This window comes from Muntiacus reevesi, chromosome 3, assembly GCF_963930625.1.
Source record: "Muntiacus reevesi chromosome 3, mMunRee1.1, whole genome shotgun sequence".
Lineage (NCBI taxonomy): Eukaryota > Metazoa > Chordata > Mammalia > Artiodactyla > Cervidae > Muntiacus > Muntiacus reevesi.
Genome location: NC_089251.1, coordinates 121,968,976 through 121,985,324, shown reverse-complemented (window position 1 = coordinate 121,985,324; position 16,349 = coordinate 121,968,976). Strand labels below are relative to the sequence as shown.

Sequence of the window (16,349 nt, the reverse complement as noted above, 5' to 3'; positions counted from 1 at the left end):
AAGCACCAGTTCTTTAGCACTCAACCTTCTTTACTGATCACATGGATCACAGCCTGGTCTAACCCAGTGAAACTATGAGCCATGCCATGTAGGACCACCCAAGACGGATGGGTCATGGCAGAGAGTTCTGACAAAACGTGGTCCACTGGAGAAGGGAATGGCAAACCACTTCAGCATTCTTGCCTCGAGAACCCCATGAACAGTATTGTTTTATGCCCAAAGGTTACAAGGTATTTTCAGAAGATGATTATTTGAGTCAGTTCTAGGGAGGTGGATGAACCCAGAGCCTGTTATACAGAGTGAAGTAAGTCAGAAAGAGAAAAACAAATATAGTATATTAATGTATGTATATGGAATCTAGAATAATGGTATTGATAAACACATTTGCAGGGAAGGAATGGAGACGCAGATGTTGAGAACAGACTTGTGAACAGAGGGAGGGAGGGAGTGAGTGGGACGAATGGAGAAAGTAGCACTGACATACGTACATACAGTGTGTAAGATAGACGGCTGGCGAAATGGTGCTCTAAAACACAGGGAGTCCAGTCCGCTGCTCTGTGATGGCCTACAGAGGTGGGGTTGGGGAGGGGAGGGGGCTCAGCACAGAGGGGGATGGACCCGTTCAGTTCAGTTCAGTCGCTCAGTCATGTCCGACTCTTTGCGACCCCATGAACCACAGCACTCCAGGCCTCCCTGTCCATCACCAACTCCCAGAGTCCACCCAAACCCATGTCCATTGAGTCGTGATGCCATCCAACCATCTCATCCTCTGTCGTCCCCTTCTCCTCCTGCCCTCAATCTTTCCCAGCATCAGGGTCTTTTCAAATGAGTCAGCTCTTCGCATGAGGTGGCGAAACTATTGGAGTTTCAGCTTCAGCATCAGTCCTTCCAATGAACACCCAGGACTGATCTCCTTTAGGATGGACTGGCTGGATCTCCTTGCATTCCAAGGGACTCTCAAGAGTCTTCTCCAACACCACAGTTCAAAGCATCAATTCTTCCGCTCTCAGCTTTCTTTATAGTCCAACTCTCACATCCATACATGACTACTGGAAAAACCGTAGCCTTGACTAGATGGACCTTTGTTGACAAAGGGATGGATAGATATATAATTATGGCTAATTCGCATTGTTGTATGACAGAAAACAACACAACATTGTAAAAAATTTTTTAAAAGCATTGAGGTTTCTGAGGGAAATATGGCTAATTCCAAGTGGTCTATGATTTTAAAAGTCAATGATAACATTACCTTGGGCCTTTGCTTAAAAAACTGGACGTTGATTCAAAACTCAAGTCAAAGGAAATGAGAAAAAACTGAAATAGGTCTAAATATCATCAACAGTGCTTCTCTCTACCTCTGTCTTCGAGTCTGGGCAAAGAGTAAGCGTGTTGGGGATTTTGTTGTTTTCTGAGTGGAGGACCTGGCCCTGTGCGTGACAGAGGGGGCACTGTCTACTGGGGTTTTATCCTTTCTGGGGAGGGAGCCACTGTCCCAGGCAGTTATGAGCCCACCACTTAGAGCAGGGCCTCACCCACTAGGAGGCACATCCCTGCATCCGTCAGATGGCCGAGGGTCTGCTCAGCAGCAGGGATAGTTAAGACCTGCTGAACTACTGGTTACCAAGCTGCTGCCTTCCAAGACACCCCATGACCTCTCTGATCCCGGGCCGACCAGGACAGTGGCAGCTGAGTGTCCAGGATCACAGGCTAAGGAATTGAAAACATTCTCCAGGGAGGAACCTGGAGGTGCTACAGGCCTTTGAAGATTTCCAGGACTCAAGTGTACTCCCGTGTGTAACACCCTGGTCCTGTGCAGTTGGAACCACTGCATCAGGTACCGTGAACATGAGCGCCCCATGACCCTCCTTGACCTTGCTTCCTCCCTGGGGTAGCAAGGTCCCTGGGGTCGTCAGCGCAAGGAGAAGGGGCAGGGGGATAGAGGGCTGGGGCACATTTAAGTGAGGGTCTGGGTAAAAATGTAAACCAGGAAGCAGAGCCACTTAATACCGAATTTAAAGCATTTTTAGGACTGCTGCATCCAGGATTCGTTGTCTGATTATCACAGATTGTATCTGTTTCTCTCTTCTCATTTGGAGTTAGAATGATCCCAGTCATTTCCAGGAAGAAGCATGCAGCCGTGGAAGGCAATATGTACCATAGCAAGGGTAAATTCTGAGTTTAGAGCTGGTTAAAATATCTACATCCACATCCATACCCATAACCACATCTGTATCTCTCCCAGGGCCTTGTCAGTCTCCTTTGCCCTGGAAGAAATCTGGTATGACATAGAAACTGCTAGACGCTGGCCAATAATCCCTGGGTTTCAGACCATCTAGACAATAAACAACTCCATAATATTCAGTGCAGCAGCTTCTGTGAGAGCCCATCTGTTTCAAAATAACCCTAATTCTGCTTACTATGCGGAATGCTTTGTTGACTGGAATTTGTCCTAGTTTTCTGCAGCAGATTCAGAGTCATAGGCCTCTCACTCCACCTGCTGGCAAGTATAAATACTGGCCTGAAACCTGGGGTGGATATTTTCAGTTGGAAAAAAAAAAAAAAAATCTGAGCTGTAGCTCAGGGATTCTCAAAAGCTAGCGTAGCTCAGAGTCACCTGGGAGCTCATTAAAAATACAGTGGCCCGGGCTCTGTGCCAAGCCTATGAATCGGAAACTCTCAAAGAGCTCTCCTGGTGATTCATACACTCACATCTCTGTTAGAGAATCTGGAATTCAGGGACCTGAGCCAGCGAAGGTCAGGGATGACCCCCCGCCCATCCTGCTCATTCTCGAACAGGGAAAGTGACAAAGCCAACTTTAGGTACCCACTTCTATACTGGTAACTCTTGGTGGTGAGAGTCAAGGCTTTATTCCTGGATTTCCCTGGTGGCCCAGTGGATAACAGTGGATAAGAATGCCTGCCAGTGCAGAGGACCCAGGTTCGATCCCTGGTCTGGGAGGATTCCACATGCCATGGAGCAACTAAAGCCTGGGCCCCACACCCACTGAGCCTGCACTTTAGAGCCTGCGCTCTCAACAAGAGAAGCCACCGCAATGCAAAGTCCATGCACCACAAGGAGTAGCTCCTGCTCGCCTCTGCTCGAGAAAGCACGCACACAGCACCGAAGGCCCAGCACAACCAAAAAGGAGGGAAAAAAGCTTTATTCCTTACCCAGGGCTCAAGGTGACATCACCAGTGATAAGTCATATGATTGTGTGGCGTGATGGGAAGGGCACTTATCCTCGATAGTATTCTGCCCAAAACCCTAACCCCAGTCGAATGATGAGGAAAAGCATCAGTCAAACCAAATCGAGGCACATTCTATAGGCTAGTACTCCTTAGAATTGTCAAGGTCACGGGAGATAAGAAAAGACTGAGAAAGTACCACCGGCAGGAAGACACTAAGGAGACCTGACAACTAAATGGAGTGTTGGACCCTGGAACAGAGAAAGGAAATGAGTGGAAAAACAAGTGAGATCCAGGGCAAGTCTGGAATTCAGTTAACAGTAACATGCTCATCCCTGTAAATGGTTGGTCTTGACAACTAGACCGTGGTAATATGTTTGGCTCTATTACCTCGCAGACTTTTTTAAATCTAAAAACTATTCCCAAATAAAAAGTTTATTAAAAATTAAAATATCAGGGGGTGGGAAGGGACACTAAGTTAGATCAGATGAGTTGGAGAAAGTTTGCAAGGAGCACAGCCTGGCCAAATCTCAGTCCAACTGTCAGAAATCACGGCCAGGCTGGCTGACAGGCAGGCAGAGTAGCTGCCCAGACCACCGGCCGTGGAAGAGGCGGATTGCTGGCATGACCCACTCTGCCCTCTTTGGCCAGCCAACCCTGATGCCTCATTGGGTGGGATCTTACATCTCTGTGTGGAGGTCTAAAATGTCCAGTCTAGCTCCCTCATTGTGCAGACGGGAGCCTGAGACCCTGGAGAGAAGTGAATTGTCCAAAATTCTGGTGGAGCCAGATGCAAGCCCACCTGTATAAAGACCATGTGTTCTTTTCCCCAGTGATTCTCAGTCATTTGATACATTGTCTACAGGAGAAACACCTGGGTGGGTTTTCATTAAAATATAGCTTTCTGGGCCCCAACCACTTAATGCAAAGAATCTCTGCCTTTAGGATCTAGTAACTCTGCATTTTTAACAAGTTCTTCTTTATTTGCACATGAAACTTAAAGAATCTTTGCAGAAAGCCAGACAACTGTCCCATTCATAGATTCTCCAAGACAGTCTAGCTTTGCCCAGACCTCTTGCATTTGAGCTCCTGAAGGGCTCTGACTCCTGTCTCCATTGGCCAGCTGCTTGCTTTCTATGGAGACTGTGCTCATAGTCCAGGGCTACTAAAAGGCCTGCAAGGGGAGAATTCAGTCCCAGCTGAACGCTTTTATGATGATGCCCTAGCAGGTGGTGAGCTGCCGGAGCAGAACCCTGTGGGTCTTGAGAGGAGGCTATTTAATATCTTTTTGAGCTCAATTGATTATAGTTTAAATAATCTCATACCCATTTCCCTCTCCTTTTAAAAAATAATTAAATTATGTTACTCAGGCCTTCCCTGATGGCTTAGTGGTAAAAAGAATCTGCCTGCCAATGCAGGAGGCATGAGTTTGATCCCTGACCCGCGCAGATCCCATGTGTCGTGGAGCAACTAAGCCCAAGTGCCATAACTACTGAGCCTGGGAACTGCAACTATTGAAGCCCACATGCCCTAGAGCCTGTGCTCCGCAAGGGAAGCCACCACAGCTAGAGAGTGGCCCCTGCTTGCCACAACCAAAGAAAAGCCCACACAGCAACAAAGATCTAACACAACCAAACATAAAAATTGAATAAATTTTAAAGTTTTTTTTTAAGTTACTCAAAGATAACCCTATGATCAATGAACAAAAGGAGGTGTGGGATCCAGGCTCCAAGGAGCCACTAGAAGTTCCATCCTGCTTGTCCTTTCCCCACCATGGCCCGTCTTAACGTCATCAGAAAGTCCAGGCAATGAAGACAGTGGAAGCCCTCTGTCTATGAGAGGAAGATGAGAAGTCAGAGCTGACAGAGGACCAGGCGCTGGAGGAGCCAGAGACTGGTAGGTAACCATTTGGACCTCGGCATTCCCTGCAGGCCACGAAGATGCAGGCCAGGCAGGAGGTGCGGGGCAGTGGCCCCCACTGTGAGGTCCTGCTAGGGCCCTGTTTGCAGGCAGGTGTGGGATCTCCATCAAAAGCATCCAGAGAGGCTGCAGCACCCTTCCTGGGCGAGTCAGGCATGTTGGTCTCGGAGCTTCAGAAAAGAGTGTGGGATTTCATCTTTCTGAAAGGTCTTCATCTTTTATCTGGCATTGTCTGTACTCATGTATATGTGTGTGTGTGTATTTTTTTTTATCAGAACTCTCTGCCCACAAAAAGACTTCCTTATTCCACTTTCTTCTGTTGTGCAGTGTTCTCCAATCTGTCCCTTCAGACAGAGCTCATGTCTGGGTTCTCTCTGCCATCCCAGCCAGGCATGTGGGACCTCATGGTACTAGGCAATGAGGATATGGGAGCAAAGGGAGGCCTGCATCTAGTTTTCCAAGAATTTTCTCATATCTGTCCAGTGGATATTCTTAGGTGATTTTGAATTTAAAAACAAAAATAAATAAAAGATGCAGTCCCAGAGTGTATGGAACTGGGAAAGATACTCTTGGAGACAGTTAACCTCAGTCTGCAGAATCAGCTGATGTCACTGAGTAAACTCCATCTGAGACACCTCCAGATTGGTGAGCATTCTGTTTTAGATCAAAGAGAATTGGAAACATCCTAAAATTTGAAACATTTACATATTAAATTGTATATAAATCATTGTATAGATTTTAATACTAAAGAGATTTTTACTAATGGGATTTTATGTATAAATATATATAAAAGGTGCTTGAAAATCATTCCTAATTTCATTAAAATCCCTCTTGATAAAGTATTAAGGTGATGACAGAATTGTGAAAGGATCACAGACAGATTGATTTAAAAAATGGAAAATCCCTTTAGTATGAAAATCTACATCCATTTGTTTATTTTTGTTTTGTTTTGTTTTAAAAAATCTGCATCCATTTGTTTAAAGAAATACATACCTCATGTTACAGTGTTTCCTAATGGGAGACATTTTGCTCCTCAACCTCTCTCTCTCTCTCTCTTCTTTTTAAAATTTATTTCGGCTGCACTGGGTCTTAGCTGTGGCATCTAGTTCCCTGACCAGGGATTGAACCCAGGCCTGCTGCATAGGGAGCAGAGTCTTAACCACTGGACCACCAGGGAAGTCTTCAGCCTGTTTCTTTGCTGCTCCTCCAGCCTATTGAGAATTATTTCTGTAAGAACTTAGAGGCTGTTCTCTGTTTAGAAAATACATGATGTAGTTAATTACCAAGCCTGACATACACAACTGGACCTCTTGCCTAAAACCTTGTCAAGGGAGATCCTAATTCTGGTTACTTTGTTATCCAGAAAATCTTGCTGTTTGCAATGAGGCTTATCTACAGCAGAAGGTAACATTTTCCCACTGCATTCTAAACAGACCCTGCCTCCAAATCAAGTGTAAAAGCAATAGTATTGTTCAGGTTTACAGAGTCTGGTTTCAGAATTAAGGAAGACAACTGAGACACAGCATGCCTGGAGCAGAGTAGAAACAGACATGAATTTGACTTTGGACTCAGTTCCTGACCAAACTGTGTGGCCACGGCAAGCTCCTTAAAGTCTTTAAGCCTCAATTTTTCTAGCTGTAAAACAGACGAACTTCTACTCAGAAGGATAAGTAGAATAAAAGCTACATAAAGCAATATGGTGAATCTCACAAACATAGTGTAAAATGAAGCTACTCACAAAGGGTACATATTGTATGAATCCACTTATGGACAAAAATAGATAAATCTCTGCTGTGAGAAGTCCCTGGACCAGTGCTGGGAGGGAGCACATGGAGGCTTGTGAGTGCTGGAAATACTCCTGTGTTTTGGTCTGGATGTTGCTCCCATATGTTCCGTTCATGAAAATTAATCAAGTTGTACACTTTTTCAAAGGAGGGGAGAGTAAGTAGGGAAAGCATGTAGCAATTACCCAGAAAACATTATCTCCCCCTGGACTTTCTCTTTTTTTTTTTTTTTTGCCACATGGCATGTGGTGGCTCAGTGGTAAAGAATCTGCCTGCGATGCAGGAGCTACAAGAGATGAGAATTTGACCTCTGGGTCAGAAAGATCCCCTGGAGAAGGGCATGGCAACCCACTCTAGTATTCTGGCCTGGAGAATTCCATGGAGAGAGGAGCCTGGAGGGCTGCAGTCAATGGGGTTGCAAAGAGTCAGACACGACTGAAGCAGCTTAGCACATGTGTGGGATCTTAGTTCTCTGACCAGGGATTGAACCCATACCCCCTGCATTGGAACCTGGAATCTTAACCTCTGGACCACTAGGGAAGTCCTGGACTTTCTCTTTTTGTTCTAGAGCTCAGACGGTGCATTGTCTATATTGCGAAAAACTCTAGATCTGACCGTAGACCCAGTATTTTGGATTACTCAAATTGCTGACTGAATTATAGCCTGTTGATTTTAAGTCAGTTGTGGCTAGTTAAGGTCCCCCAAATTAGCCAACTAGAACAGGCAGAGAAGTAGAACAGGGAAAGTAGCAACTGAGTTGATTTCCATTCAAAGCTTCTCATTTGGGGATTCCAGGTACTGTTTCAGAACTAAGAAATTCCTACTCCTGTTCCTTGATTGGTGGTATTCAGTCACTAAGTTATTTGATGCTTTGCAGTCCATGGACTGAGCACACCAGGCTCCCGTGTTCTTCACTATTTCCTAGAATTTATTCAAATCCATGCCTGTTGAGTCAGGGATACTATCTAATCCTCTGCACCCCCCCTTCTCCTTTTGCCTTCAGTCTTTTCCAGATTCAGAGTCTTTACTTTTTCAACTCATTGGTTGAGGAGTAAAAATGTGAATTTCCCTCTCTCAAGTCACACCTGTTAATAAGTGTTACATTACTATAAACCATAATGAAACTTCCATCTGTATGAAAATTATGAGACTTTAAGTGATTTCAAACTCTTTTTAGAGATGGACGGATGGATGGATAGATAGGTCATTGTAATTAGTGACTCAAACAATAGAGTAGTCTTATTATCCTTGTACACCTCCCACTTTCAAAGAATATCTTGCTAATTATTGCACTTGGGATTTCTTCCAGGTCTTTTTGGTCATAGTAAATGATTTAGCAACTGTGCTATCAGAAAGCATTTTGCAAGCTTTAAAATTCATGGAATTCTAACCAAGTAACATTTTTTGAAAGACAGACTATGGGTCCCATGCTACTGCCCTCATTTGACAAAGGAAAAAGAACATTTAGAGGTTTCTTGGTTTACAAAAAATGTTTTAAGTGATTGCCTTCCATGGGTCCCTGATTTAAGGGAAAGATATGCCATCCTGCGACTTCATTTTAGTGTAATTTCACTGAATGGTCTAGAGGGCTCATCAGATCATGGCAGCATCTATGAATACCAGCAAATTAAGCATCTCTGTTTACAGGGATGGCGAACAGTAGGGAGAAGGGCCATCAACTCACGGCATTCTTTTTAGCAATTCTTATGTGGATGGAATTGCTTCTCCTCCCTCAGATGTAAAACGCAGAGGTTACTGCATTATACATAAGCGTAGAGAACTGAAAATTTTTTCCATCAAGAACCACAGGTCAATAAATCTTATGGTCTCACCATTGGTGCCATAATTGAGCTAAATCTTCTTAAACTGGGCACTGTTCCTGAGGTTCTTTGAAGCATGCTCACTCTTTCTTTCAGTAAAATTGAGGGCTGACCTCCATTTACAGGAACACAGAAGCAAGGCTCATAAATACTAATATTGTGTACCAAGTTCATCAGAGCAAGGCCGTTTCACCCAAGTCTGTAAACGTTCAATGCATGATTTTACTCAGCAGAGAAAAGAAGGTCTCCAGCTTTCCCAAAGCCTGTAAGGCTCCTTCTGGTTACAAAAGTGGGGGTCACAAATTACCCCTTTTGCATCTGTTTCTTGGAGGGTAAATATTTAACACATAGTGACCCAACGCTTTGTACAAAACACTCCCAGTTGTTCCTCAAACAGAATTAGGCTCTATCTTTTAAAACATTTTTTATTTATTTATTTTTGACTGCACTGGGTCTGCGCTACTACACACAGGCTTTCTCTAGTTGTGGCGAGCAGGGGCTACTCTTTAGTTGCTGCGCGTGGGCTTCTCATTGCAGTGGCTTCTGTTGTCGAGGAACATGGGCTCTAGAGCACAGGCCCAATAGTTGTGGCACACAGACTTGGTTGCTCCTCCATGTGGGATCTTCCTGGACCAGGAATCGAGCCTGTGTCCCCACAGTGGCAAGTAGATTCTCAACCACTGGACCACCAGAGAAGTGCTGGGCTCTTATCTTTTAAGAAGTCATTGGGAATTTTATTTTGTATCTGTCTTAGTCAGTGATAGTAACAAGCAGACATTTAGCCCCTGATTCTCACTGATGTTAGAGGTTAAAAGTCCCAGCGTCCATTGGCCATCAAGCACTAACTGCATGCCTGGCACTCAGCATTTTATATGCATCATCTCTCCTTATCCTCTCAACAACCTAACAGGGGAGGTACTGTTACTAGTCCCATTTTACAGATAAGAATACTGAGGCTGAGGGATGGTAACCTACTTGCTCAAGGATATATAACCATACATGGAGGAGGCACAATTTAATTCCAGTCATCAAACTCGAGTTGTAGCAAGGACCCTGGTAGTCACCTTGCTCCTCAGCCTCCTCTGACAAGTGACCGAAACAGAGCCTCATGGAATGAAGCCTTCCCTGGGGTCTCCCCCGCAGCTGTATGCACAGCTGGAAACATCTCCCATTTCCAGTACAGCCACAGGGACCTCTTCTTCTTTTACCATCCAGCTGAGGCCCGTTCGGATCTTTTCCTATGTGCTCAGGCTTTCCAAGTGGCGCTAATGGTAAAAAACCTGCCTGCAATGCAGGAGACATAATGAGACGTGGCTTCAATCCTTGGGCTGGGAACATCCCCTGGAGGAGGGCCTGGAAATCCACTCCAGTATTCTTGCCTGGAGAATCCTATGGACAGAAGAGCCTGATGGGCTACAGTCCATAGGGTCGAAAAGCGTCGGACATGGCTAAAGCGACTTAGTACATATGTAATCAATGTAAGTAGATATTAAAAGCACATTTCTTAAGACCCTTTGAGAAATAGCTTCAGAGGATTCTGGAGTCTAAGAGAGAAATGATAGATCATGTGACACAAGAGGAAAATACAGAAATGGATTAAAAAACAAATGAAAAAGTGTCGATTTGGAAGACAGAGCTCAGATGAGACTGAGCAGAGCAGCTGAGAGGCCCTGACCCAAAGTACAAATGATGAATAGGATGGGTGGGTTGCCGACTGATATCAAATACTCAATTGCCTTTAAAATATCACAGATTAATTTAGACTTGAAAACTTTCCAAGAAAATTAACCACCAGCATTAAAAAGAATGGAGTTCAAAACCTGAAATGAAAGGATTAAGTCATTCTTCAGACAATAGGGTGGTTTGATAAATCAGAAACAATGTTTGAAGGACTTAAAATATCCACAAGAACATCCAAGTCAGGCATTGTCCATCGTTGTTGTTTTGTGGTTGCTATACCCGAGGCCTTCCCAGGGATCCTAAAAAAACCCCAATGACTCCAGCAGTCAGTAGAATTTAAGGGGACCCAATGTGGGAACTTTGTGGTGGCTCAGACAGTAAAGAATCTGCCTGCAATTCAGGAGACCTGGGTCGGGAAGATCCCCCGGAGAAGGGAATGACTGGCTACCCACTCCAGTATTCTTGCCAGGAGGATTCCACGCCTGGCATGCTACAGCCCATGGGGTTGCAAAGAGTCGGATACAACCGAGCGACTAACACTCTCACTTCTGCGTGGGAACTTCGTGGCCACATCTGTCATGACAGCAGAGTCCCATCAAGTTGAGGACTTAGGCTGGTTCTTCTTTTTCTCTTTTCAAATAGTGAGCTCCCCACATATCTATACAGGAAAGGGACTCTCTGGGTTTGGGCAGGAGGATAAGGTAGAAGGAAAAGATAAGATGCTTAACCTACTCGATGTGTTAGAAGGAACGGGATTGCGGGAAAGGGGAGGAGAACTCGAACTGCAGGCAGAACACCTGGGTTCATGTTTTGCTTCTCCTCGTGCTAGCTTCGTGACCTTAGCTTTGTCCCTGACTCTTCCTGAGCCGCAGTTTCCTCCTCTGTAAGGTTGGCTTCATGAAATCTGGAATAAAAACTAATTGAAATAGGATACCTTAAAAGGCTCTCATGAAGGAGTGATTATTTGTTCCTCTCTTGATGTAAGTTTTCTACGTGGGCACGTGGCATTTCTGCCGTTAGCTCAGCCTTGGCTCTCCTCCAGCGCCCCAAGCGGGGCTCCAGAGAGCTTTTGTGCGGGCTGCCCACTTTGAGATCTGGACCCCTGGAACCTTCACAGTCTGTCCTCTCTAATTTCTCCCTTTGCGGAACAGCTTTTTCTCTTGGACGCTGCGAGTCCCTTTGGGTGTCTGAGCATCTTTCAGCATCTGTGGGCTCGCGCCCTGTGGCCTAGAGTCAACATGCCACGTTGAGCTCGCTTCTGACTCTGCCCACAGCCCAGGCCTCCCAGTTCCCTGCCCAGCTGGAATGGGCTGTCACACACTGGCCCATGCTCATGAGTGCAATTAAGGATGGCCTTGTTAAAAACAACTGTCAGAGGAGAAGCAGGATTTGGATCTCATTGTATAAAGTAATTTGAAGCCGTAAACTAATAGTAATTGGATTCATGAGTTTCTCTGTAATTTCAAAGTGTTTACCACTTTAAACAGAGAGAAAGCCCTTTACAAATGTATATGGCGAAAGCTGTATCCGGTAAAACTTTTATAGGATTCATGGAATCTCTATGGTAAAAGTGTTCTGGGTTTGAACATCATCTTCAGTGAACGTTGGTAAAATAATGGATATTTCGCTGATCAAAAAAACCTCGAAGTGGGGTTTATCCAGTGGGAGGGAGCGTCGGGCTTGGCCCACCCCGTTCACTTTTGGGTGAACTAGTCAGAAACTGTTACAAGAGGTCTGGGAGGGGTAATTCCCTCATGTCTCAAAAGGAAAGGAGAACCACATCTGGGTGAGCCTTGGGGTCTCTCTCGCAGTGTGGACCAAAAACTGCCTTCTTAGACATTTCTGTCTGACCGCTGAAATGCTAGTTGTAGCTCAGCAAACTGACTGTTAGTTTCACACTGCTTTCTCTGTCATCTTTTCATCACAGGTTTAACAGTCGCCATGTCGACATATTACCTATCAACATCTCCAACACTCAGAGTGTGAGCAGGAGGGATCACCTGTTTACTTGTTTTCCCTCGTGGCTCCAGCCCCCTTGCCCACCACCTACCCTTCCTGGCTTGGCCAGAACTTCAGAGTCAGTTATCAGAACCTCAGAGGGCAGTGTTGAGTGTGGTGGTCTGGCTGTAACATACAGAACTTTTGATGGATGTAGGTGATGGAAGCAGGCCTTTCAAAATGAACTCACAGAGTTAGCAGAGACTCAGAAGGGGAAAAGTACAATCTTTTTGGTCCACGTGCTGAATAGTGAATCTACTATTTGTCTGTATCCATCAGTGATACCCTGCATGGCTGCCTCATTGCGAACATTAAAGCTCTTTTATTAGACTTAGGTTGCTGGTTCCTTGAGATCAAGGACTGTCTGTTATTCCTTTATTACCCTCGCCCCCACAACAATGCCTGGATCTTCCATTGGTTTTTTCTTTGTTTGTTTTTTTAATGCAGTAAACTGAAGTGCTTCTGTCATTGCAAATGATTTTCTTGGTCTGTTTGAAGCCCCAAGAAGGTCTTTTCAGTAATGACTTCTACGGTCCTTCATATGATCTTCACATACTATGCCTGTACTTTTGCCTGCCTGCCCCAATACTGGTCATTATGGTAACCCAGCCTTTGCCCTATGGGCCATGATGCCCCGTGGGTGCTTGTGCATCTGACAAGTGTGATTCCCACTGGCTGGTGAGGTACAGGAGACAGCAGGTTAGAGGGAGAAAAAGGGAGACCCTCAGACTCATTGGGAGACACCCGCGAGCACATCCAGTGAAGACATTACAGATAGCGACCAAGTTATTTCTGGGCATAAACTCAGCCCTTGAGACATTAGGGAAATTAAATGATGCGAATTATGGAGCATGGTGGGGAAAAAAAAAAAACAACATAGAAATGGGAGAATTGTCAAGAAGTTTCAAAATGAGTCAAACTAGCTTCATGGACTAACTAGACCTCACTAAAAACGTTTACTTGATGTCGCAATGTCATATTGACAGCTGCAGTTGAAATATGTTTGTTCTGTCTCTGTTTCGTGCTAAAGATAACACCCAAGCCCTCTCCCTCCCCCGCCCTTGGGATCTGGGGTGCCAAGCCCTGTGAATGTCAGAACAAGGGCAGTGCTTGATTCTACCTGTGCTTTCTCTTCAGGAAATCGCAGAAGCAGCCCCCCGGCCTACGGGTTCCGTCTCTCACCAGAAGAAGAAATGAGGAGACAGCGGCTGCACAGATTTGACAGCCAGCGAGGCAGCCCAGCCTTGTGAACAAACACAGTCCGGCTGTGCAATAATTACCCGCAGACCCTCAGTTTTGTACAAAGGCAGAGAGGGCGCGTGACCGTCCCAGTTGCTCACCTCTGCAGTGGCCTGTCATCCTGCAGCCACCATGAGTCCAGCTGATGTTTTGAGCTAGTTGACATCTTGAGACCAGGCTTGTTTTGACAGCCCCCAGCTCTCTGGGAATGGCACTCTTGACCTTGTTCCCTTGCAGACAGAAGCTCGGGCGTCTCCACGTGGGGACCAGTTTCCACGCTCCCGTCTCTCCTGCTGACTCAGCGGAGCTCCTGCCTTGTTATGTCTTTGAGGACTGTGACCTTTGCCAGGAGATTTGTGTTCACCAGCCCAGAAGATCAGGTCCTCCTCCTGCTCAGTGCCCGACTTGGCAGGAAGCGGGGAGCCATCCCTTGTCCTCCTGGCACGTTGCCATGTGACTTTCCAGGCACCGGATGTAGCCATCATTGCAGGGTGTCGTCCTGGCCTCCCTTGCCCAGACGCCTCGGTTCCTGGGGCCCCCGTGTCTGAGCGGTGTCTGCAGTGAACCTGCTTTTCTCTGATGCCCCTCTGCCTTCCCAGGATGTGTCAGTGGGAAAGCTTAAGTTAGACCTCAGACGGGAAACCAGTTCCACACTCCACGACCCGGCAGGCGGCACCGACAACCCAGCTCCTCTCCATCCCAGAGCCTCTCCGGGGACGATGTCACATCCTGGAGCTGCGACTTGTATTTAACTAACCAGCAAGGCAGCAGCAGGTGCCACATGCAGAGGAGTGACCAGCAGCTTGGTCACAGAGAAATCTTTCCTGAGGAAGTATTTTTTTTTTCTCATAAAAGTGCCTTTTAATTGACCACTGTAACAGCCACCCTCCAAGACACTCCCCTAACACACAGACCCCAAGTCACTTAAGATGTGTTTCCTGGTGCTTGTGTTTCATGAATAAAACGAAAAGGTCGAATATCACTGATGTCTTACATCACTGAGGTATTTATATTTAAAGAGAGTTAGAAGCAGAAAAGGATCTTCTCTATGGCTTTATCTAGCATTTATATAATTTTCTGTTTATGAAAGTAATATATATACCTTATATATGCATAAAGCCAACATCTGGCAGGAAATGCACCTACATATTAACAGAGGTTATTTAGGAAGGTGGAGTGCATAGGATTTTGCTTTCTATTTTTCACAATTTTATATTGTTCTCTTTTTAAAATGTGTGTATATGTATATGTATATGTACTACTTTTGCAGTAGGGAAACTGATTTATATAATAATGAAGAAATATATAACCAGGAAAATGGATTCAAGAATAAATATTGTGTCTCTGTTGATAAAATTTACAATATAAACAAATACAAAAAAATACATGTGCAATTTAAAAATCACCTGTCTCCACCAGGGTTAAAATTTTAAGGATATTGCTTTCTCAGGCTTTGTATATGTTTCACAAGTTTGGAGCATACCAACTATGCAGTTTTGTGTCTGGTTCCTAATCTCAGCTGACCTGGATGAGACTTTGTCACTTGCATGTAAATGAGCTAACAAACCACGTGAGATCTGGGAGCACTTTGACCTGCCAGCTGGAACAATGTTACCTGAGCTCCTCAGCTTAATTTCTGACAGATACAAAGCGACATGCAGCACATTGATAGTATGAATTGTATCTCTGAGCCTTGCAGCTTCAAACATTTTAAAATTGAATTGTTTAAGCCAAATGTCATTCCTCTTCTCCCAAACTCTTCGAACTTGTTTCCCATGACCTCTGCTGGCGATGCGTGCATACTAAGTCGGTTCAGTGGTGTCCGACTCTTTGCAACCCAATGGACTGTAGCCCACCAGGCTCCTCTGTCCCTGGGATGCTCCAGGCAAGAATACTGCAGTGGGTTGCCATTTCCTCCTGCAGGGGATCTTCCCAACCCAGGGATCAAACCCGGGTCTCTTAAGTCTCCTGTATTGGCAGGCGGGTTTACCACTAGCGCTACCTGGGAAGCCCCCTACTGGGAATAACCTCATTCTTACATTCCATCTTCTGATAGCACATTGTAAAGGTAACTCTGACATTTATATTTGGCTCTATGATTATTTGTACACAACTGTAGAAAGACATGCCTCTACACAGGAGCACAGATTATGAATGGCTGTGGAATGAGGTCTCGTTAATGCCACACTTTCCAGCTCTCCCACTGCATCACCCAAAGGCTGGCCCCTGCCTCCCAGTAGAGGCTTATTCAGTGGTGGTTTCTCACCAGAGTATTTTTTCAATGCAGTAAAAGTCCAGCCACTGTATACGGAGGTATTTATAATTTTTATGGCTGTCAAGTCTAGTAATAGTAGCTCCTTGCTCTGTTTCACTTGTCAGATGTAAAGACACCAGAACTGGATTTCAGATGGTGTAACTGTAATAGGCACACCTTATTTATGGAGTGGATTATCACTAAACTTTACAGATGTGGGAAAGGTCATTTCAGTTATAAATATAAACCAGTTATCTTAGCACAACAATAAAGATGTTTTGGAAATTATTTTAATTATTTTGTTCAGTTAATAGGCTTGCTTGTAACCAAGTGCTTATTATTTTCAATATCCATCTTATTTTTTCTTCCTACAGTAAGGAATCTCCAAAGTTACACCACAAAACTGAAACTGGGTTGAGAAAGACAAACAAAAGTCAGTGTATTCAACTAATTATCTCTCAGGGAGTA

At 45.0% G+C, this 16,349-nt stretch overlaps 2 protein-coding genes across 4 annotated transcripts in view; one reads left to right on the top strand and one right to left on the bottom strand.

Moving 5' to 3' along the window:
• The window catches only part of RHBDD1 (rhomboid domain containing 1), a 141,867-nt gene extending 125,698 nt beyond the window's left edge, over positions 1-16,169 (top strand). The window contains exon 7 of one of the 2 annotated variants that reach the window (XM_065930446.1): positions 13,526-16,169. In XM_065930446.1, the coding sequence (XP_065786518.1) occupies positions 13,526-13,638 (113 nt within the window). In that variant the 3' untranslated portion in view covers positions 13,639-16,169. Of the gene's footprint in view, positions 1-4,982; positions 5,076-13,525 lie in introns of those variants that run through there. The other variant, XM_065930447.1, reaches the window with a different exon arrangement.
• COL4A4 (collagen type IV alpha 4 chain) overlaps positions 508-16,349 on the bottom strand; it is a 167,783-nt gene continuing 151,941 nt past the window's right edge. The window contains exon 44 of one of the 2 annotated variants that reach the window (XM_065930429.1): positions 508-1,080. In XM_065930429.1, the coding sequence (XP_065786501.1) occupies positions 1,031-1,080 (50 nt within the window). In that variant the 3' untranslated portion in view covers positions 508-1,030. The remainder of the gene's footprint in view (positions 1,081-16,349) is intronic. The other variant, XM_065930424.1, reaches the window with a different exon arrangement.